At 33.4% G+C, this 25,805-nt stretch overlaps 2 protein-coding genes and 1 pseudogene across 2 annotated transcripts; all 3 read right to left on the minus strand.

Moving 5' to 3' along the window:
- Window positions 1-208: 208 nt before the first annotated feature.
- LOC106454733 (protein RALF-like 19) lies at window positions 209-1,605 on the minus strand. The gene has a single exon (XM_013896849.3). It carries the CDS (start codon window positions 719-721, stop codon window positions 389-391), a length of 333 nt encoding a protein of 110 aa, XP_013752303.1. The 5' UTR covers window positions 722-1,605; the 3' UTR covers window positions 209-388.
- A 4,897-nt stretch (window positions 1,606-6,502) lies between these two features.
- LOC111214743 lies at window positions 6,503-18,020 on the minus strand (annotated as a pseudogene).
- On the minus strand, window positions 11,591-12,211 carry LOC106372893. Its single transcript, XM_013813155.1, has one exon. The coding sequence runs from the start codon at window positions 12,209-12,211 to the stop codon at window positions 11,591-11,593; it is 621 nt and encodes a 206-aa protein (XP_013668609.1).
- Window positions 18,021-25,805: the final 7,785 nt, after the last annotated feature.

Below are 25,805 nucleotides of genomic sequence, written 5' to 3' on the forward strand. Positions count from 1 at the left end.
CGTCTAAATACAGTTTTGACTTTTATTTGAAGATATAGATACAATATCATACAATACAAACGTCGTCAACATTTTCAATTCTGTCTCCATTTTTCTCCCATTTATAAAGCCTATTATTTAACGTAGATCACAAGGGATTGCTTACTTATAGACATAAATGAAACACAACGTCGAGAAATATAAAGGGATACCAACAGATAAACGCGTATATGCATCATGATCATAAATAAAAGGATTAAAGATCACTGAGAGAAAAACGGGAAATATCAAGAAAAACAAAGTTAAGAATCGTACGTAGAGGAAACATGTGATTTTTTTTTCTTTTTTTTTAACGCATTCTTTGCACTCTCGCTTCGTTACTCACACTGTTTGTATGTGCTCATTCAGATTAAGAAGTTAGCCTGTAGCAATGCGTGATGATACTGCACCCACGCCTGTAAGGGTTAGCCCTTTTCCTCTTCGTGCAATCATAGTAAGACCGGCCACGACGGCTACATGGCACATTGTTCTTCTTGAGTGCACCGTAACTGATGTACCTTCGCCTTGCGGCTAGTTGCCGCCGGTTAGTCTCAGAATCCATCAAGGACTCAAGCCCATCATCGTCTCCAATGCAACCTTGTCCATTGACACGAGATTTTGTCAGGGACCACGTGACATTGGCTGATTCAGCGACTACAACCAGGGTCAAGAGGCAAAGGATCAACAGGAACTTGATACCCATTTAGCTTCTTTTTGTGTTTGATTGATGATGAGATTTAAAGGTTTTCTTTTACGGTTATAGAACTGTAATGTTGGATTCTTCTACGCCCTTCCTTGTGAAAGGAGGGAACAATAGAAGCGGTATTACAGAAGAACAAACAAGGATGCTTTTGTTGGGGATAAAAAGGGGAAGACAGTGTGTAATGTTTTGTGTTTTATTTTTGTGGTTGTTATTTTTGTTTGTGTCCAAAAAAAAGGTTGTTATTTTTGTTTTCTTGAAGTGTTGGCCCTCTCTCTTTTAGGATACCTTATTTTTGTTGGTTGGTGTCGTTCATTTCTTAGTTTAGTTGTGTTAATTTATATATGTGGCACTCCTCTTTGATCGGGTATCTAGTTTTGTACGTAGAGATTCAGTTAATTGATTTTTCTAATTAGCTTGCAAGCCAAGGGCTAATTTATAAGTTACTTTCTGCATGCTATGTTTTTAGCACATTATGTTCTTCCCAGTCAATTACAAATATGTGGATCAGTATGTGTAGTCCCATGGGAGAAGAGAGAAAGACTGCACATACACCCATAGTAATTTCAAAAGCTAATTTATTTTTTTATTAGTTCGATCAGTATATTTATCTATATTTGTAAATTTACATTTTGAACAGCCAATCCAGTAGAAATTAGTTCCACCGTTTTGTACCAAAAGCATGTTCACTGGAATTATTTAAAGAAGGATTTTCATAATAAAAATAATAGAAAAATGAAAAAGTGAGAAAATAGTTTTCAAATGAGTTATTTTGAGAAATTCATGAGAACTTCTAACACCACATATGTTTTATTTAGTGGTTCTTTTTAACTAAAACTTAATTATCTAACGAATTTTTTCTTTAAATATTGATATAATTTGTTTGAGATATTCATCAAAGCTGTTTTAATAGTTTAATAAGGGGCCAATATGTTGTATAAAAAGCCTATATTTCTAATGTTTTTTTATTTTGTCAACCTATAGTTCTACTGGTATTTGTCCTTAACCTGCACTAGATTTGGATCCGCGCGCCCGCGCATGTGTTTTTTTTTTAATTATATGTGACTAACATTTGACAATGCACTCAATTCGATTGTTCTTGTTCATGTTTGTCATTGGATACGTTTTTTTTTTTTGGCCTGTATACCTTTTTCAATGTTTTTAGTTTCTGAACTTTATAATTTATGACTTTGGTATTCATTTTAATTTAAAATTTTCCACGGTTTTTCAAGAGTGAATCAGCTTAACACAGATTCGGCAACCGATTTTCCATTGTTTTGCATCCTTAAAGAGTGTAACTACTTTTTCCCCATTGCCTCCGGTGATTTGATAATGTGATCATGAATTGAGTTGATAGGAAGTGGTGTATATAAATAAGTAGATAACGCCTAGATAGGGAAGATATTAAAAATGTACTTAATTCGGCTATATTTATGTGAGATTATAGCGCATAAAAATTAGAATATTCCTATCTAAAATATATTTGAATTTCGTATATAGCTGTTAAATATTATAGGATGCAATCCGAAAATGTGAATCACACAATGTATACGGAAATTAAACTTTATTATGAGTAATCAAATATAGAGATTTGATTTTCAATTGGTTGACTATATTTCTGTAATATATTGTTTACAAATTTGACTGTCAAAATTTATTTGGCAAGTAACTCTTGTTTACATATTTTCAAGATTTTTGGCTGATTGGTTAATATTTTAGTTTATTTTCAAAAATACCTTGTATGTAAAAATGAATGATTACAAAACAGAACCGTTGGTTATTTTAACTGAATGATTTAAATACAAAGACCAAAACATGACCAGTTTTCTACCTTCTAAGAGTAAATTATACCAAAATTATATATGTAATATATATATTTAGGAGATCATCAATATCATAAGTTATAAATTGCGTAAGAATCATAATCATAAGTCAAAATTGTTCTCATAATTATACGATATGTGCATGTGGACTATGAAGTGGAAATATGTTTTAAGTATAAGATATAATCATATTTCGGCCCAATAATTATTTTTAATCATAAGTAATGGACTTCAACAATATCTAGTAGTAAAAGCCTGCCCAAGATTATTATTAGGTTAAGAAACAATGGCATTCAATGGTAATTGTTAAGGAAAATTAAGGTTAATAACTAATTGTACTTCAGTTTTAATAGTTTAGATGATTTAAATACAAAGACCAAAACATGACCAGTTTTCTACCTTCTAAGAGTAAATTATACCAAAATTATATATGTAATATATATATTTAGGAGATTATCAATATCGTAAGTTATAAATTGCGTAAGAATCATAATCATAAGTCAAAATTGTTCTCATAATTATACGATATGTGCATGTGGACTATGAAATGGAAATATGTTTTAAGTATAAGATATAATCATATTTCGGCCCAATAATTATTTTTAATCATAAGTAATGGACTTCAACGATATCCCATGTATATTAATTGAGAAACATTTGAAAAGATGTAACCTCAATTTTGTATTAATTAAAATAAGCTTCAATGCATAGGTGGCACTCAATTAGGTAGTCAATTACATTCAATTGAAAAATAAGTAGGTCCACATTCGATTTTTATATGTTGTTAGATACATAAGTTGGTCAAACTATATGATATAATGATATGATATGCTATTTTCTTTCCTTAAATAAAACCTACGGAATTACCATAAATGACTAATATATATATGACAATTAATGATTTTAATAATAAAGATTTGATAACAATTTATATCTCCTCCATCATTTTTTGTTTAATTTTATATTATTAAAATAAATTAAACAATCAAATTAGCTATAAAAGTAAAATTTAGATTTTTTCGTATATGTTATATTTTGAATTTTTAAAAACGACAATAAATGACTAAAACTATTAAAATTATTATGTTAAAAATTAATGATCAATGGTTTAACATTTTTATTATAAGAAGATACACATGATTTTAAAACCATATGAATAAAAAATATCATTTAATAATAAAATAAATATATATATATATATATATATAGATTAAACACTATATACCATAAGATTACATAAATATTTTAATATTAAAACTTTCAATGAATTTTCAAGAACTTTTATAAATTATAAACTTATTAAAGATTTCAGATTGAAAATTTTGTTATCGATGATTTAAATATTTGGTTATAAAATGATATGAATGATCATATAAAATATACTATTCTTAGAAAAATAGGTTGGTCCATCTTAACTTATATTACACTTTTTATTAAACTAACTATCGAATTGATAAATAATGTACCAAAAAATGTTTTGCACTTTCCTTAAATAAAAGCTACGAAATTGCCTAATATGATTAACATATATGTGAAAATTAATTATTATGAATAATAAATATTTGATAACAATTTTTGTATCTTGGTTCTTTTTTAAAATTTTATATTATTAAAAGATATTAAAAATCACATTAAATATATAATAAAAAACATTTATATTTTTTTTATATGTTATATTTTAAATTTTTCAAAACGTCTATAAATTATTAGAAATTTGAAGATCCCCACTCTTAAAATTTTGTGATCAATAGATTATTTTTTTTGTAATAATAAGTTACAAATGATCATAAAATTGTAGTAATATGAACTTTTATTTAATATTATAAGAAGATACACATGATTTTAAAACCATATGAGTAAAAAATATCATTTAATAATAAAACATATATATATATATATAGATTAAACTATATACCGTAAGATTACCTAAATATTTTAATATTAAAACTTTCAATAAATTTTCAAAAACATTTATAAATTATAAACTTATTAAAGATTTCACATTGAAAATTTTGTTATCGATGATTTAAATATTCAGTTATAAAACGATATGAATGATCATAGAACTGTATGATTATAAATTCTCATTTAATAAATGACTATATAAAATATACTATTCTTAAAAAAATAGGTTGGTCCATCTTAACTTATATTATATTTTTTATTAAACTAACTATCGAATATTCGAATTGATAAATAATCTACCAAATTTTGTTTTTGCACTTTCCTTAATTAGAAGCTACGAAATTACCTAATATGATTAACGTATATATGAAAATTAATTATTATGAATAATAAATATTTGATAACAATTTTGGTATCTTAGTTCTTTTTAAAAAATTTATATTATTAAAAGATATTAAAAAATCACATTAAATATATAATAAAAACATTTATATTTTTTCTTATATGTTATATTTTGAATTTTTCAAAACGTCTATATATTATTAGAAATTTGAAGATTCTCACTCTGAAAATTTTGTGATCAATAGATTATTTTTTTTGTTATAATAAGTTACAAATGATCATAAAATATAACGCATATGAATTTTTATTTAATAAATATTCAAACTAAATAATATATATATATATATATATATATATACTAATGATTTAAAGCAACAAGATTGGCTGATCAATTTAGTTGTCCAGTTGAAATCTTTCAAAAGTATGTGAAAGATTAAACTCAAAGTAAATATGGATTTAGAATAGTAGTTATATTTTACTAACCAAAATACCGTAAAAAACCGAACCGAAACCAATCCGATATCTGGATTGAACACCCCTAATCCAAATGAAGCCAAACTATTGTTTCATTCTCCAAAATATAACAAAAATAATAACTTAATTTCGCGCAAGGCGCGGGTCTCATCCTAGTCTCGTAGTAAAAGCATGCCCAAGATTATTATTAGTTTAAGAAACAATGGCATTCAATGGTAATTGTTAAGGAAAATTAAGGTTAATAACTAATTGTACTTCACTTTTAATAGTTTAGATGTTTGAAATCATGGGTTCAAACCGGCCTAAAATATTCAGGCACGGCCTGGTTACAGGCTGTCACGTCCAAGCTATTAGGCATGGGACGGATCGGATATCCGGGCAATTTTAAGATATCCGGATCCGGATCTTTATCCGGTGGATCCATAATTTTACTATCCTTATCTGGATCCGGGGTTCGCGGATATCCGGGTGTCGGATATCCTTCTAAAAATTATAATATCCGGCGGATATCCAGATCCGAATTTGGATCTTTAAAATAAATAAAAAATAATATTAATCTATATAAAATATTAACAATAATTTAAAAAGAAAAATATATATAATGTTTTTAATTATTTCTATGTATAATATTACAAAATTTACATAAAATTTATATATACTATTATAAAAATGAAAATATATTAAATAAAATTATTTTTTATATATAGATATTACTATTTTTGAAATAATTATTAATAAAATTTACGGATCCGGATATCCGGACTAAAAATCAAGATATCCAGATCCAGATTCGGCTTTGATGGATCCAACATTTTACTATCCGGATTCGGATTCGGCCTTTCTGGATATCCGGATTTTCGGATCGGATCGAATCCGGTTTTCGGATAAAAGTCTCAAGCCTGCAAGCTATTACTATAAGTAAGGTTAAGTATATTCCTAAGACAAGTTTAACTTAACCAAAACACACAGAAGTAATTTAGCCCCTTGAAAAAGGCATCCTGATTCGGACAATTATTACACATTTATGTTATTTAATTTTGCGAAAGTGGTAGGCAGAGGCATCTTCTTATCTGGAGGGAATCAACTTGGTTTGGAAAAAGCATCCAAAAAGCAGAAACGAATAAAGGAAACCCCATAAAGGAACGGTAATCGGATTTAGAAAATAGAATTGCTATAAAGCACAAGCATAAAAGGCAGACGTGGATGTAGTTGTATTGGTCCAACTCTAAATCAAGATGAAGTTTTTGTTTCAGCTGCCTTGTTGCTCTTGCTTCTGTTTCGTCAAGCCAAAGAAGGGGAAACACAAGGAGGGGGAGATAAAGAAAGAGTAACGAGAAGCACCTTCAAAGAGAGAATGAATCCTTTTTTATGGTGTCAATTTGATGTTACTTATGTATCAATCGATGATTATCTTTGTCAAAAGAAGGCAAGATCATTAAGTTAATTATGATGTTGCATCCTCTTTTTACATTTACCAATTTGATTAGATTCCCTCGATATGATTTCTACCCAATCTTTATTTTCCTTCTTAAACGTACTCTAAATTAACTCGTTACTATGGGCTATGAAAATGGTTATAGAGTTTTGTTTCTCATTAAACAATTTTAAAGCTGATTGCTTTCAACTAATTAAGAAGAACGATAAGAGATAGCATGTTCCAGTTACCAATCTCTTTACTTACCTTTAGGTCCGTTTATCAAAATAGCCTAAGCTTGTGTGCCAGTTTCAACTACAAGACTCGATGAGCACAACATAACATGATAGACTGTCAAAATCCTAGTTTCAAGTAGCCAAAAATGTGGTTTAAAGCCAAGAAAGACCAAAGTGTTTCATTGCGTAAGACCCAACTAGAAAGTTTAAAGCCAAGATCGACCAAGATCTGCCTGTGTCTTCTGAATACATGGATTGGCTCTGGCACTGAAGTATGGAACCCATGGAGCTCCTCCATCCTTCAAGTTCATCTTTCCTTTCAGGCTCTTGTTCTTAGTGAGAAGCCATAATTACTTCAACGAAGCTGGCTATGATAAGCAGTTTGGCCGAGCTGAGGAAGCGAAAAACTCAGTGACTTACAATGAGAATGAATTGCTGTTATGATTCTGCAAGTCTCCAAAGGTATGATTCTGCTGCAACAATTCAAACGCAAAATGAATTGCTGTTATCCAATAATTACAGTATTGATCAAAACTGTCTCTCTCTTTTTTTTGTAACTAAACAGTTACAAAAAAAAGAGAGAGACCGTTTTGATCAATACTGTAATTATTGGATATTAGAGAAACAAATCTGTTTATGGAAAATGAATTCTATTCTCCTTAACCGTAAAATGTAGCATACATGGAGTTTATATACACTTGCGTTTAACCATAGTAAACCACATACAATAGAATGAAAGTCTAATCTACTCTAAACCGGACTGAACCGACCATATACATTAATAGCCTCCCTCAAGATGAAGGTGCATATATGTTATGGAAACCCATCTTGCGTATATTGTCCCGGAAAGGAGTAGGATAAAGCGCCTTGGTGAGAACATCTGCAAGTTTATCACCAGTACGCACATACATTGTCTTGAGAAAGCCATCTTTCATCTTCTCCCTTACCTTATGGCAGTCATTCTCTATGTGCTTAGTGCGTTCATGGAACACCGGGTTGCTCGCGATGTGCAAAGCGGCCGTGTTGTCACAGTAAAGATAAGTAGGAAGCTTAAAAGGTAAGCGGAGACCAGTCAAGACTTTCACCACCCAAATCATCTCCTTTGTAGCCATACACATTGCTCTGTATTCAGCCTCCGCTGAACTACACGACACAGTGTCTTGCTTCTTCGATTTCCAAGATACAAGAGAATCTCCAACAAACATTGCATAACCGGTAACTGATCTTCTAGAGTCTGGACATCCATTCCAATCAGAATCAGAGTAACCGCGCAAATCAAAGTTAGTCTCTGTACTATAAAACAATCCAAGACCAATCGTTCCCTTCAAATATCTCAGTATCTTGTGAACAGCTTGAAGGTGAACATCAGTAGGAGCCGCAGAATATTGAGCTTGCTTTCCAACAGCAAAGCAAATATCTGGTCTCGTAAACGTTAGATACTGCAATCTTCCCAACAATCTTCTATACTGTTTTGCATCCGTAAGCAGAGTACCATCATCTTGAGATAACTTCTGATTCGGTTCCATTGGTATTGATGAGGGTTTACAGCCAGAGAAACCAGTTGATTCCAGAAGATCAAGTACATACTTGCGCTGACAAATGGAAATCCCTTCAGCAGATATTGCTATCTCCAGACCAAGAAAATACTTAGGAGCTCCCAAATCACGTAGTTTAAATGCTGCACTCAATCTCTATTTCAATTCATTCACCATATCATCATCTGTACTGGCGATGAGTATGTCATCAACATACACCAATATTACCAAGAACTTCCCATCCAAAAACTTCACAAACATCATATGATCTCCAGTACATGTCTCGAAACCGAAATCTAGTAAAGTTGTGGAGAGTTTCACAAACCATTGCCGAGGAGCTTGCTTCAAACCAAAGACTGATTTGTGTAGACGACACACTGCTGTAGGAGAAACTTCAACTCCCTTTAGCTCAGAATATCCTGGTGGTAACTTCATATAAATCTCTTCCTTCAAATCTCCATTTAAGAAAACGTTAGAGATATCAAGCTGCATCAATTTCCACTTCAACTTAGGAGCAACAGACAACAAAATCTTCACCGTAGCAATCTTTGCTACAGGGGAAAACGTGTCAAGAAAGTCTATGCCCTCTTGTTGAGTATAACCCTTACCGACGAGTCTTGATTTCTTTCTCTCCTCCGTACCATCTGCATGATATTTGATGGTATGTATCCATCAACAACCAATTGCTTCTTTCCCTGACGGTAACTCAGTGATCGTCCAAGTCTCTGTTCGTTCAAACGCATCAACCTCCAAACCCATGGAATCACACCATACCTTATCCTTCAATGCCTCTTTGTAATTTTGTGGAATTGGTGCTTTGGTGATGATATTAAGAAAGGCATAGAAAGGCTCAGATATAGAAGTATAAGAAATATAATTTGTGATGGGATATGGAGAAGTAATATGAGTTTTATCAGTAGAAGAAGAAGTATTATAGCAATGATAATCCTGCAAATGAGAAGGTAATTTCCTTTGGCGAAGAGATTTTGATTCAGAAGAAACCAAAACCTCAGAGGATATCTTATCTTTTGAGAGATAAGTATCAGAAGAAGATTGTGGTATATCAAAAGTTGCAGGAGAAAGCGATATGAGGAAAAAAAAGTCCTTGTATCCTCTGTGATGGTAGAGGATACTAAGGGAAAAATATCCTCATAGAAAATGACGTGTAGAGAAATAGAAACCGAGTGTGTCTCTATGTCTAGTAGCTTATAGCCTTTATACCCATGGGGATAACCTAAGAAAATACAAGCTCTAGCTCTAGGATCAAACTTATTTCTATGACTCGACGAGGTTGAACTATAACAAAGACAACCGAAGGTTTTCAAGCTATGATAATCTGGGACTTTAGAAGTGAGTTTCTGATAAGGAGATTGATCTTTAAGGACTTTAGAAGGTAACCTATTGATAACAAAGGTAGCCGTTAAGACACAATCACCCCAAAATTCCAAAGAAATACCCGATTGAAACATAAGTGCTCTAGCCACATTTAAAAGATGCTGATATTTTCTTTCTACTACTGAGTTCTGTTCAGGAGTTTCAGGACAAGAATGATATGCTTTAATACCCTTTTTATGATATAAATCAGTGAAATTGAGTTCATTAGCATTATCAGACCTAACAGAACAAACTTTCAAGTTGTATTGAGTTTCTACCATCGAAATAAAACCAGGGAACACATGCAAAACATCAGATTTTTGTTTAAGCAGATACACCCAAGTTGCTCTACTAAAATCATCAACAATTGTCAAGAAAAATGGAAACCTTCTTTAGTTGGAACCGAAAACGGACCCCATGTATCAATATGAATCAATTCAAATGGTTTGTGACACATGTTTCGACGAGATGTAAAAGACAAATGTTTCTGTTTTGATAGATGACAAACATGACATGGTTCATGATTTTTATTACTTTTATGTTTAGGTAAAACCAATACATCAGACAAGAACTCGATCTTAGACACAGATGGATGGCCTAATCTTTTATGCCAAGTGGCAGAATCTATATGTAAACTAGAACGAGTAGGAGACATACCTTGAAAAGATAAAATATCAAGCGAACAAGGTAAATTCAGAACATATAAATTTGCCATCTCAACACCTTGACCAATCATCTGGGCCTGAGTACGATCCTGGATAAAACATTCATCAGCAGTAAAACTAACTTAAGAATGCAACGTTTTAGTTAAAACACTAACACTCAACAAGTTGAATTTAAAAGCAGGAATATACAGAACATTGTATAGAGAAATCACATCAGTCAATTGAATAAAACCAGTTCCTTCTATTCTGACAGTGTAACCATTTGGGAGAGTAACATAAGTCTTATCTAAAGTATCATATTCTAAAAAATAAAGACATATTATGAGTAACATGATGACTAGCTCCCGAATCTATTACCCAAGCTCTAAGAGACACACTGGTTTCTTTAGAGGTAGATGAAATTAACACGTCATTAGTAGAACATTTGAAAGTGAGAAATGTACTAGTTATCTGTGAGATAGATGGTACGGAATGTGAAGACGAGGCAATGTTCCTTTCGGATATAGGACTAGGAGTTTGGAGCTTAACACTGTTCAACTCTGGTGCAATGACAGAAGAACCTTGGAGTTAATTACTGAGGTACGCAATCATGTGCTGAATCTGATCTTTAGTCATGCTGTTATCAGTCTCCTTCACCTGAGATTCCTGATGACCAAGAGTTGCGAGATTGGTGTTCACCGTCTGTTTGTTAGGTTTTCCTCGTTGAGGATGTCCAGGTGGATAGCCATGGACCTTGTAACATTTGTCAATGGTGTGACCAATTCGGTGACAGTGAGAACACTTCGGCTTTTGATAGCCTCCCTGAGCAAGCATGATCTGGCCATTATCTGGAGCAACAGACTGCATTTGAAAAGCTACAGGAGTAGGACTTGCCATTGTGTTGTTCCCAATCAATCTTTGACTCTCATATTGTTCAAGCATGTTGTAGATATCATTCAGCTGGGGACGCGGCTTCATGTTCAATATCTGACCACGGATGTTGTTGAATGAATAATTCAATCCCATAAGGAACTGGATAATTCGACTTCTTTCAGCATCCTCAAGCAATTCCTTCACTTGATCACAGTTACATTTCTTCACAAGAGACGATTCGGTGTTCGCAAGTTACTCCCATAACGTCTTCTTCTTGGTGAAGTATGTAGATAGATCTGAATCACCTTGCTTGAGCGTCATCACTGCCTGTTCAAGTTGATACTTCCGCGGTAGATTATTGACTTTGAAACGCCGGAACAAATCATCCCACATCTCTACTGCATCTTCATAGTAAAGAATGCTATCATAGATTTCCTTATTAACCACATTCAAAAGCCACGATTTCACCATGCTATTAGAATGACTCCAGATCTTGAAGTATCGATCATCAATAGATGGCCTAACCAAAGATACGTCTATGAAACCTAATCTGTTCTTCGCATCGAGACTAATCTTCATCGCAATTGACCAGCTATTGTAATTCGTTCCGTCAAGAGTATGAGAGACGATAGATAGACATGGATGATCGGCGGAATGAAGGAAGAAGGGACTATGAGTGCTATCATACGATTCCGTCGGCATCAGCGTCGAACTAACTCCATCGCGAATCACCGAGCTGCGAAATTGTTGATGTTTTGCGGAAACTTCATCAGGTTCGTCGCGATTCGGTGTGATCGACCTCGTACGAACCTCAGAACCTTGATCGTCATCGTTGAAGTTCTGATTCTTCAGTTTTGCGCCACGCTTCACCATTTCGACCCGATCGAGCTCAAAAGAGGAGAATCAACCGGTAGAGAATCGATATTGAGGTGAATTGGAGCTGGAAAACACTCAGAGGATCGAGAAATCACGAAGAATCAACAAGCGAAGCGAAAGATCGCTCTGATACCATATTAGAGAAACAGAATCTGTTTATGGAAAATGAATTCTATTCTCCTTAACCGTAAAATGTAGCTTACATGGAGTTTATATACACTTGCGTTTAACCATAGTAAACCACATACAATAGAATGAAAGTCTAATCTACTCTAAACCGGACTGAACCGACCATATACATTAATATTGGACTGTAGCATTTTGAGGTGCTTGTAAAGGACCACTTCGCGCATAGGGCTCAGCATGTTCTGGCTGCGTGTAAGGCTTATATGGAAGGCGTCACTGTAGGATCATCCACGAAACTGCAAGAGATCTCAACCACAAACTCCACCGGTTTCAAGATCATGCTCTCTAAACTTTACCCAAAACTTGTTGAAGCATTCTCAGAGATTGGAGTTGATCGCAGCCAAGGGTTTGCACTTGAATCATGAAGGTTGACACTGTTGTTATGTGTGAGAATAAAAGGCTGTAAAATAGATTCAGCTTGTAATATATCAAAGGGTTGTAATGTTGCAAAGAACCATGTGTACCATGTTTTGTAATAAAAAAATGAAACACTTGTGTGTTGTTGTACAATACATATAGATTCGATTTGACTCATTGTACGTTTAGGTCAATGAAACTGTCGGGCCAATTTAAGTTAATGTAGGAATTAATATGATCAACAAGTTCGTGCACCGCGATATGGCTTTGTGTAAGACATTTACAAATAAAATTAATATGATCAACAAATAGTTTGTTTATTTTATTAATTAAAATTAGTCACCATTTCTTTTTTTCTTGTTAAAAAAAAGGTTAAACCCGGGTCTATTAAAGACACAGGCCTAACCCCCGGGTGGGAGGTGCAGTCCACGACAGACCCTCTCCCGGGTTTTCATACGGACGAATCCGCAGCCGTGGTGAGCAGAACAATGTGACTTAGTTTTCGCAGCAGGAAGATCGAACCCGGAATGTGTTTCACCATTTCGGTACGTACAGACATTTACAAATAATTTTTTTGCAGCTCTCCATCGATCCCGCCCATCTATGACAACGATAAAAACATCCATAACAAAAAATATGTTCGGCCTTATCGTCGAATGTTTGAGGACTTCCTGCATGCTTAAAAGGAAGAGTGTGTCCTTCTAAATCAGAACTTGCCTTGATATTACATACACCTGCAAAAATTATTAATAGAATGTCAAACAATTAAAAAAAACTGTTGGCGAATGATAAAATAGGATGCATATTGATCTTAGTTAACCAGAAAAAAAAACTTACATGATGAAACAAAGAGTAAAGGAACAAACAACTGTCTTCATTTTCCTAATGTAATTTTTCCAAAGAATGATAATTAAGTTGTTTGCTTATCGCTTTGAGCTCCAGTTGCAATGTTAATGAGGTTAAGTAGTGCCCTATTTATACACATCTTTTACCCTTATCTTACAAATAATTAGGACTATACTTAACGTTCTTTCTTATAAATGATGTTTACAAAACCATAACTCATGTAACTTACGGTGCTCTATTAACATATATACAGTTAAAGTATTTTTTTTTTTGTTCAAACCAACTTTCATTAATAAAACTTAGACTCCATCAATGGAGGAATTGTTCAACAGAAACAATAACACAGCCACATTAGCTAAATAAACCGCTGCATCAAAAGCACATCGGATAGCACAAACATAAATAAAAGCAAACATAACACACAAGCAACTTAAAAGTGAAACAACATGAGTGCTACTGAGTGAGATGAAGCCACGGGAATTGGAGAACACATTCAGTGAACTGCTACCCGAACATGCTGCAGCAACAAATGCATAGAGAGCAGCAAGAAACTTGGCTACAGAGGTGATCAAGCACCAACTTGATGAGCCTTGAAATTGTGAGGAAATCCGCAACCATAATGAGGTGTAGAGTTGCAAGAACCACCACGGCTAGAAAACCAAGTCTGAAACTACGAAGCCAAGGTTGGCTTTTTTAAATCCATCGCTTATCTTTTTGAGTTGTAGACCTGAAACATAAGAGAAGACTACCAACACACAAATATATTGTAATGAGTCCAAAAAGACATTTCGAACAACAACCTCATGCCGAGTTAAGTAACCCTTATACTGAAGTAAATGAACCTCATACTGAGGTAAAGGAAGGCAAAACAAGTGCCTAACAGCTTCGTACTGAGTTAAACGATGACTAACAAGAAGCATAAGGTCCTCATACTGAGGTAATGGTCGTGAATGGTTCCTTATACGGAGGACAAGGAATCCAAATCTACGGTATGTTCCATCCCAACTAGAAACATCTAGACGGATCACAAGGGTCATACCTTTCCAAGCTATGCCTAAGAACAGGGAGAAAAAACGAGTTTTTCCCCATATGAAATTATAGATCTGAAACCTGAAACCATCGGTAGGGAGAAGCAGATGGTTGACAAGGTTCACTCCAAGAGAAACAATCAGCAAACAGACTGAGTCGGATGTTGTTGTACAATGAAGAGGAGACCTCGCAGCTGCTAAGGTGAAACAATGGCAGGGGAAAGAGGACAGATCCAGTACGACGAGAGTGTCAGAAGCGTCGGGAGGATCAGGAGGGTCGGGAGCAGAGACCCCAGCGAGTAGATCTGGAGGAAAAACAAACGGCGGCGGCTCAGGAGGCGCGGGAAGGAGCAACAGTGACTCTGAACCCCGAAAGAGCAGCATCAAACCCATGGAAGAAAGTAAGAGGAGGGAGACAGAAGAGGTTCTCACCGGTGGGCGAGAGGCCACACCGACGGCGGCAGATTAAAGTGAAAAAACCCTAATCGCCTTGGAGTCGCATAGAGAGAGAAAACACCATTAAAGTCAACCGACAGATTTTCTATGGGTCTCACAGTTAAAGTATTCAATGAGACTATTTATTTTAGCGATTGATGGATCCACACCATTCAGTAACTGCTCATCATGGATATGATGGATCCTACGATCCATTCACCACTTACATTTGAGTTTTTCTTGAGATGGTTTCTACCGGTGGCGGAGCCATAATTGTTTTATACCGGAGTCAAAATTATTTTTTTCACAAACATAATTTATAAACCATTAAAACTATAAATTAAAACTTTAATTTTTAATGTTTTGTAACTATTTTAGTGAAATTATATTTTTGTGGGGTCAAATTTTATATTTTAATGGGGTCAATAATTTTTTTCTTAAACAAAAATAAATATATTTTAAAAATTAGTGGGGTCAGCTGATCCCACTTCTCCTTTACTACATCCGCCCCTGGTTTCTACCAATGGGAAGTGGTGAATGGTGTGGATCCATCAGTTGCTAAAATAAATATTGCATCCGAAAGTATTAGCTTGTATATAGCTTGGTATAGCTTGTATATAGTTTGGTACAGTTAACCGGTTTAGTTATGGTTTACACTTGTATATAAGCTTCACTTGTAATCATTTGTGAATTAATGAGATTAAGATATTATTTGGTTTTAAAAAGCTTACCTGTCTTTCTCAAATTGATTTGAGTAAAATGTAGCTATTAACAAATTGATTCGAGTAAAACAATACGTTACCTCACCTCCGCCACTGTACATGTATATCATTATATATACTAGGTTATTTTCCCGGGCTACGTCCGGGTTATTTATTTATTTATAAACCGCTTGTTATTTAATTTTAAGGAAAGCTTTCGATTTAATGTGAATATACCATCTTTTTGTTGGTTGAATGTTACATATAACTTTTTCTTGCATTTTGTTATGTAACAAAAATATTTTTTTTAGTTTTCTAAAAAATCAAAACTAAGTTTAGAATACATGAATAGTCCAGATGATGTTGAGAAGTTGTTATTAGTTATATTTCTTCGATTATTATCTCATGAGCTGTAGATGGAGGTTTAGCTCTAACTCAGTTAGACCTAAAATGGAGTAACTTCTTTGTTGTTGATTTATTTATTTTTTCTTGCTACTTTTTTTGATGTCATATATGGTATAATATCAAATTTTAGTTTTTTATTTTCATTTTTGATAGAAATTTTGAATAATCTATATTATATCTAATGAAATGGAATTTTTTTTAATGGTGTCGTGACAATTACTAAGCGAATATAACATCTATCATATACTCAAGCATACAAAGATGTATTGTAACAACCAACCTTTAGTTTGGATTTTGGGTAAAAACTTGGTGTTCCACGTGAGATTAACACATTTATTGAACCTAGAAAGGAATTCTTATATTGATCAAAGAGTAATATAAGGATTTTAAATCATAATTCACTACGTAACTTAACTTAAATAACCCCTTATTCAAAAAAAACTCATTTGCACCAAAACGGAAACCTCAAAGCCATATTTGATTGCATCCAAACATCAAAAATGGAGAATCTACCGTAATAAGGAGTATAGTCTGAAACATAAAATTTAAAGAAGGCAAAGTCTGAAATGAAAACTATGAAGCAGGCAATGACTTAACATATATTAGCCACTCTTAGCACGTTTAGCTTCATGTGATTCAAGACTGCCAGAAGCCTTTCTAATCCTCTCATCTGCTGGATCTTCAATGGCGTTTTGTGGAGCTGGTGCTGGGAGAACCTTTGTGACAGTGATGGTGTGAGTCTTGCCAGTGAGGTTATGCTGAGAGACTTTGACAACAAACTTGTGTATCTATCCAATGGTATCCATGAGAGTTTGTGAAACCAGGACAGTTTGATCAGTTCCCACGTCCTCGTTTAACTGACATTCAAGTAAAGCACTTGTGTGAGAACATAGACTGAGCTGGTGGATAAAAATGTTTGAAATTACCTCAAAGTATCTTGCAACTAACTCTGAAACATGCTTGCCGGTCAACTCACGACCAGCATCACCAGGAAGGACAAACACCGCCTGCTCACTCTTGTCATAAACAGAGATCTTAGTTAAGTACCTTCCAAGAAAGGAAATTAGTAAAGATTGATGATAATAGATGGATGTAATGAAGCTAACAACTCTTACTGTGGAACTCCCACGACCTCAGATTTGGCACACTTTTTGTTCGTACAAACCAGTGAGGTAGGCCCTTTGGTTGCCTTTGTGTTACACCCACCACAAGAAATATAATACCACGGGGAACCATGGAGTACATCATCGACAGTGGCTGTACACTCAAACCAAGCAACCTATGACAGTGTTAAAAGAAATTTCTTAAGTACCCAAGCATATCATATTAAACGGAAAGACATAGCAAACATTGTACCTTAGCAGTTTCTTGCTTGATGTAGGAGAAGAGTTCACCTAGAGTCACTGTCTCAGGCTTAGTGACTACATCTGCAATAACCTCATTAGCAACACCTGAGTTGGAGCCCGACCTGTTTAGAATGAGAAAGTGAACATTATAGCACAGATGGAGGAGCATGAAATACAAATTTGTATGCGTAATAACCTACCAGTTAAGATAGTCCCTGGTCGGCTGGACATCAATGTCCATAAACACTCTAGAAGATGTCATAGAAGTAAGAGCAAGAGTCCATGTTTTTAACACATCAGTTGGGTGTTAGTAACCAAATTATATTACAATTTTATTTTGTAAGTGAACTACTGACCTCCAATTCGTTTAGGATTCACTGTGGTAACTAAAAGAACGCGTGGAGTGCTTCCATAAGATTTGAACTTCTGGCAGAAGGCTGTTGCGGCTTGGTCCCATAGGCATAGCTTCATCACTGGTCTGCTGCATGATATTAAAAATAAAGTGTTAATAGAAACAGACATATAATACATGTAAACATTAGATAAACTCACTCATGTGTCTGAACATGGACCACCAAATGCCGCTTTTCTGCTATGTCAACTTCGTCAATTATGAGATGCTCGGTCATAGCTTGCCCATTGATCAGCCTCATGTGGCAAACATAATCTGAAATAGGCTAAGTTAGTTGCCAAACATCTGAAAACCTAAAACGTTCAAATGCAACAACCCCGCAACAGCCAACATATATACAGTCGGTGATGTATTACAACCCAAAAAAATTTAAGAATCAACTCAATGCTAATTAAATTCTCAAAGTTGTATATAAATGGAAGAGACATGGCTTACCATAAAGATCACCCCTGAGATCACAGTTAGCCTCGAACTCCTCGTGGTCATGAAACCGGAACCGATCTTCTGGAAATGGTACCAGACTATTCTGAAGAGGAGTTAGAACCGTGTTCCATGAAAACATTACTGTCACGTTGTGATCAGCAACCCGAAACTGAACTTTACTCCTCGATCCAAAGAACTTGTTTAGCCTGTAAACGGATCCTGATGTCATCTCTCGCAGATATGTCTGAACACGACTTGCTGGAATAAATCCTTGTATAACATTTCCCTATCCACCATATGAAAGTGATCCGATTAATAGAATAACTTTATTAATCGATCAATAATAAACATACAGAAAAAAAATTAAAGATGAACCTGCTCATCAATGAGAAGCATCTCCTCTCCAATGAGGGTTTTCGTATGTGGGCTCCGAGCCTCCCAAAAATGGATAAGACGAAACCGCAACTCCGCTTCATGTGGGACAAGTGTCACTTCGCCAAAGCCCATAACATCGACATCGTTCCCGGAGACTACAGCAGCCTTACCATGAGGCTTGGTTGCAATCACGGAAGAGCCAACAGCCTTTCCGCTGGTTTTCATCTTCATCGCGGAGGAGGCGACGATCTTCCCGGTATGTTTGAGCGCTATCGTGGAGGGGCAGGTGATTTTCCGTTTGGTTTCATCCTAATCGGGGATTCGCCTTCGGTTTGAGTGGTTGATTTGCGTTCGATAACTGAGTAGCCGTCCGTCTCCGTGGCCGACATGCGATCGATGGATGTTGGAGTCCGGCCTTTGGATTCCATCGGTGTGGATGAGCCGTCGATCTGGAAGTTTGACTTCGGTTCGATCGCGGAGGAGACGTCGGTTTGCATGTTTGAGGTGCGGTTTCTGGAGGCTGAAAGGTGGCTTTTGGATTCCATCGATGTGAATTTTTTAATATGTCTTGAGGATTACCATCAAAACATAGGGGAAGAGTTTTATCCAACAAAGGATGGAGAGGAAGATGAAAGGTCTTCATTGAATGAGATAGAAGAAGCTACAATTAAAGCATATAGTGGAGGAGTCTTCGATTGATTGCAGAAACGGATCGAAAGAGAAAAAGAATCGAAGACGGAGAAGTCGAAAGAAGAGGAGTCGCAAGGGAAGAGATCAATCCCGGCCTGATTAGGGTTTCACGGTTAACAAACCAGGCCCAAAGGAAAATGTTTTAATTCCAGCCCACGCCCAACCGGATTGAAACTCGGTTTCACGTCATCGCCAATGTGGCAGTATGAAGCTTTTCTATTGGTTGTTTTTTTGGGACGACGTGGACACGCTAGTTACTTAGCATATCCGCCTTTTATTTATAGTAGATAATCCAAGAATGGTGAATCTATACTATTAAAACAGTATCATATTGTCATTTTTACCTTAGCATGCCCTTTCTTTACTTACATTGCATGTTTCATTAAGAACAATCAAGTAATATTAAAAACAAATCTATATTGGGCCATTTTTTTTGGATCTAGCCCACTGTCCACATCAGATCACTCTTGGGCCATTTGGGCCGATTAAGAAATTAGATCCAATTCTCACCTTTTTTTTTTCCTTTGGGCCATTGAGTCCAAGTTCAAATAATATTTTTTCAACTATTCTTAATTTTTTTTTTCTTTTCTTAATATAATTTAAGCATTCATAAAAAAAAATGATTTTTTCATTGAAAAGTATAAATCTTTATTAAAAGTATATAATTTTTTTTATTAAAAATATTAACCACATAATAAAATTAATTTATCAGAGTTATACCAACTTAATTCATTAAATAAATACAGTTTAATTTTTTAAACATAATTAGTCATTTAAAATAAAACACGATAAAGAAAGATAAAAAGTTTAAGTCTTTTATAAAATAAAACACAAATATATGAAATATGACATTTACTAAATATTTGTCAATTGAAAAAAAAATAATAATAAACCCGCACTTTGAAAGCGCGGGTCAAAATCTAGTTAATGCTATTAAAACAGAAGCAAAATTTATTTACTTGCAAATAGTCTATGTTGTACCATTTTATTTAATAATAACTAGCATTCCTATTTTTTTTGGATGTACCCTATATTAACTATTATTAAATATACACTTAATCTTAACACATTATTTAGTTTTTTTATGACATCTCTAAAACATTATTTAATCAATCGAAGTAAGTGACATATTTAAATGAATCCTAACACATAATTATACAATAATACGAAATCATAATACATATATATCGAACCAAAACCTTAGGGGGAAATTTCATGTTTACCACTTTCATAGTACCACTTTTCATCTTTACTTAAAGAGACATTTTCAAAAATACCTTATTCATTAAATGGCAAAAGACTTTTATACTTTTGTTCTATATATAATAAATCATTATTTAAATAAATAAAAAAACTAAAAATAAAATTTAAAAATTTAAAATAATTTTAAAAATTTTTAAAAATTTAAAAAAAAAATTTTAAAAATTTTAAAAATTTTTAAAAAATTTAAAAAATATTTTTTTTTTGTTTTCGAATTATACTTTTTTATAGTTTTTTTTTCAAAATTTCTTTTTGAAAATCGAAAATTATGTTTGAAACTATTTTCTTAAGTATTTATTTATATATTTATTAGAATCCTAAATTTCACATTCCAAAAACCCTACTCCACCCCTCAACTCTAAATTCTAAGTCTAGATTAGTTAATCGTAGGAGTATAAGTGTCTTTTATCCTTCATTAAAAATGAGGGTAAAGTGGTTAGTGTCAACATGAAAAGTAGTATTTGCGGCAATTTCTCAATAGATTATTGGCGCTTATACCCATACGGGAGCCTTAATCAGACGCTTACCCCTCCAACAAATTTACTGTTTTATGACTTTTTTGTCCCTATTCTTGCATTCCTTATCTTATTCTAGTTCTGACAAAGAGTCTGTAAGCTCAATTTTGTGCATTATTCGTTGCAGACAAAGGGCCCTCTTCTTATTTTCTACCAGCTCTCCCTCACATACTCTTTTCTACTTTTTTCATCTTCTCTCCTACTTTTCTTTCTTTTCCTCTCAATTATAAAACATGTCTTCTGATTTTAACCTCAATCTCTAATTGTTATACAAACTCTATTTTCATCGTCTATTTCATATGTAGCTTTGAATACAAAAGATATTTGGCTGTATCCATCAATTTTAAAAATTCTACAATGTTAATTTCTTCAGTCAGTAAAGAAATTAACCAGTTTCTTTTTCACATTTTTTAAATCTGTTAGTTTGCTTGTTTTGAGCGGATTTATGCAAGATTTAAAAAATGTCTTTTGTTTTTTATGTTTGTTTAGGGCTTGACAAGAATGTTAAGTGTTTCTGAAAATTCCAAAATTATTTTTGTGTGTTAGTAGGCTGGATTCTAAAATAAGCTTCAATTTTGCTGTTATAGCTCTCTCTGCTATTATTGTTTTTGGTCTTTTATCGATTGTATCTGTATATTGCCACAGTAATAAACAATTCTGCAAAGAGGTTTTGATCTGACATGGCATAATTAATCGTTGTCACTAATGAGTCTGCGAAACACAGTGAAGGAATTTCAGATCCTCCATTCTAGTTTCATGATCATAAATTGCCGATCCGGATATATGTTTGGTTAGCCGCTACGAAATTGTTATTACCATCCACGTTTTATTAACTGTTTAATAATATTACAAAATAGATTACAAATAAGTGTTCTTAACTGATACTTGGTTTGTTAACTGCTACAAATTTGGTTACAAAGTAATGGTCGTTAGATGAGTCACCATATATTTTCAATCTGATGCAAAGTATGAGATGAATGTGTAGACCACAACGTAAATAGTTGTCCTTAGCTGATACTTTGTTTGTTAGGTGATACATTTTCTTGTACATCGTTTGTAAGCTTATATATGTTTTCTTATTATATTTTATTAAATTATTCATGATTTGATATTAAAGACTCGATATTCATTGTTATGTATACTACTGATTTTTAACACTCTACATATAATTACTAAATGTTACAAAATGTTATGGCTAATTGATAAATTGGTCCTTTGATGCTACAAAATAATTGTCACTAATTTGTTTGTTACCGGGGGGGGGGGGGGGGGGGGGGATAGTTAGTTGATTTAAAATTTGTCCACTATCCTTTTCTATATACGGTCAATTGTTTTTAAACACATTATATGTTTACTTAACAAGCAACAATTATTATTAAGTGTTAAAATAATCTAATACTATACCAAATAGTGATATTTATTATTCAACATTAAACCATGTAACATGTAACAAACAATGTATCAGTTACCAATTGTTGTACCGCCTAACAAACGACTTATCAGTTGATGCTAATTATTTTGGTTAGTTTATGAACTAAGTTATTTATGAATACATATGTTTTATTATTTAGTTTCTAGAAGGGATTTTATGTTTCCAATATTTGTCACAATCTCTCTTAATGTATTGGTTCTAAATTTTGAAAAAAAAATGAAGAAGATTCAAATATTGAGGAATTGTGGTAAAGATGAGATAAAGAAAACAAAGAGAACAATAGAAGTTTGAGGTTCAAAAAATCAGAGTTAAAATTCGGAATGAATACAAACGAAAAAGAGTTATGACTTTGTATAAAAATTAGACTTCTCCATTAAATTGAATAAATTTTTGTATTATGAAAAAAAAAATAATGAATTACACATAGAATTTGTTAGCGGTCTGATATTTATGTTGGTGAAAATTATTATAAATTTTAATTTAGTTTTGGATATATGTTTATATATTTTAATGTTTTAAACAATGATATTGATTGTTGAAGACAAAAGATATTAATTGTTTCAGAAAAAACCAAGATATTGCTTCATAAAAATCAGTGAAAACAAGGGGTCCTCAATTGTTGTAATAGCTTACATATACTGCGCAACAGTAACCACGATTTGACAGTGAATCAGACATGTCTCTGAGGCTTGTACTCGTCTGGATCATTGTGTTAGAAGCTAAGGACATTATCGTCCAAACCCAACATCAAATGTATGCCTTTGTCTTTTATGTCACTCCATAGATACATTGCAAATATGGGTCTCCATTGATGGTAGTCCACTAATTCTCCCATTTCCCAAACCTTAGCTACATTGCATATCAAACCCAAAAAAGCTTACAAGCTTTAAACAACTTACACATGTTCAAATTCAAGATTAAAGCCGACAATTATTCCAACGAATATCCAACCATGTCTTATAGAAGTTTACCAATTTGTTTCAGACTGTTTCATATATTTTACTAATTTGTTTCAGTTTTTTTCTGCTAAAATTTTGTTAGATTCAGTTTTTGCATACTACATTGTAAATATTTATTGGGATTCTTTCAAAAATGACTCAAAATTTCAAGTCAAACACAAAAATAACCTATGCTTTTTTGAAACTTTGTTTTGTCATATTCACCCTAGAAGTTCTAGTTATTCACGAAAATGTCAGTACTTTTTTCTTTCTTATTTTTTTTGAAAATAAGGCTTTTACCTTACCTTCCTCATCTTCACCAAACATTTACAACTTTGCCATTGACATCAATACCCCAACCACCATAAACTACCAAATTGAGAGTGTTAATGCCCTAAAATTTCAATTTTTTATCATCCTTTCTGATTTCCTATCCACACAAACCACATATCTTACACTTTCTCTCTAAATTCCTTTTAAAAAAACTGAAGATTTTGATTACAAATTATGTAAGGTTCATAAGCTCACGATTCTTGGTGATTACGAGTAGGTAGCTGTTTTGGTGAAGTTCTAGGTGATTGGAGAAACCACGCAAGTCATCTCACGAGTTCAAGGAATGAAATCGCAAACTATATTTTATTTTTCAGATCTGTTCGACGAAGAAGTCTTCTTCATCAAGAAGACTTCTTTAGAAGTCTTCTGGTCAATGCATAGGTTAGTTTTGCAATTGACCTTTTGTGTGTTTTTAATAGAAGACTTCCCTAGAAGTCTTCTAACTTTCCTTTGTAAACAAAAAATTTCGAAATTCCGGATAAACAGGTTACTTTTAAATTTGGCCGAAGTTGGTCAGAAATTTGACTTTTTGTAGAAGACTTCTAAGGAAGTATTCCTGGAGAAAACTTCGACAGAAGCCTTCTGAAAGTCTTCCCTAAGTCTTCTCAATGTCGGAAGATGTCTGCGTGGGTTACTTTTGCAATTGAAAAATAATAGTAAAACATTTAATATCAATGAGAAGACTTCTAAAAAAATCTTCTATAATTCTGGGTTTTGGTCAAACTTTTGCCCGCGAGAGAAGACTTCTAGAGAAGTCATCCGACGGACTCTCGAAAAGTCAAATATAGTCAATTGCAAAAGTAACCCATCAGACTTCTTGCGACATTGACAAGACTTCCGGAAGACTTAGAGAAGACTTCTTTAGAAGTATTCTCCAGGTAGACTTCCCTAGAAGTCTTCTACAAAAATTCAAAATTCTGACTAACTTCGGTCAAATTCAAAAGTAACCTGTTTCTCTGGGAATTTCGAAAAAAATTCAATTTCAAAAGTAAGCCAATATTTACAAATGATGACTTCCGAAGATGTCTTATGTAGAGTAGACTTCTTAAGAAGTCTTCCTAAATTTGCAATTGCAAAAATGACCTAAATAAAAGATTTTTTTGAAGTCTACACAGAGTAGACTTCTTTTGAAGTCTTCCGTGAATGCATTCAAAAGAAGTCTTCTACGTAAATCTTTATTAAACTTCAAATTTATCCAAAATTAAAATGAATTTTTAATATCTTCTTACTAATTCATGTTTATTAGTCAATATTGGGACTACTGAGTCGAATTTATAACTCAATTGGTGATAATTATGAAGTTACAAACATTGATGTTTAATAATGTTTCTAGCTAAACGGAGAAGTCTTCTGTAAGTCTTCCTCATAGACGACTTGTAGAATCCGATGATTTTGTTTTATTATGTTGATGTTCTGTGTTTGTGTTGTCTTCCTCATAAGATACAATTTTTAACTTCCATGAGATTTAAAATTTCAACTTTCACTTAAAATTTAATTTTGATCTTTTGTGAATTTGACTAAGATTTCTTGAGAAGTCTTCTCTCTTAGTTTTAGCAAATTTTACTAAGTTTTTGTGTTGTTGTGTTTTGTTATGTGTGGGTAGAATGATTAAAATATTTTTTGGTATGTTGCATCAATAACTTTAATGAAGTCAAGTACTTTTGGCAAAACATGAACATATTTACCATTCTTTTGATTAACATCTCTTAAAGTTTACAAAATAATTCATAACTAAAATATTACACATACAAATCATAAAAAGACCATAAACAAAATTATTACACAACTAGATATTATTCCTCAACATAGATAAGCTTGGACTCCACTTCACATCATCTCTTTGTACTACTTTGGGCAGAAGACTTTCGAAGACTTTCTGAAGACTTTGTGGAAAGTCTTCCGAGAGTCT

This window comes from Brassica napus, chromosome C4, assembly GCF_020379485.1.
Source record: "Brassica napus cultivar Da-Ae chromosome C4, Da-Ae, whole genome shotgun sequence".
Taxonomy (NCBI): Eukaryota; Viridiplantae; Streptophyta; class Magnoliopsida; order Brassicales; family Brassicaceae; genus Brassica; species Brassica napus.

Bases quoted from the DNA above. Each gene is read 5' to 3' on its own strand.
- LOC106454733 (XM_013896849.3), bottom strand. From the start codon at position 721: ATGGGTATCAAGTTCCTGTTGATCCTTTGCCTCTTGACCCTGGTTGTA.
- LOC106372893 (XM_013813155.1), bottom strand. From the start codon at position 12,211: ATGGTGAAGCGTGGCGCAAAACTGAAGAATCAGAACTTCAACGATGAC.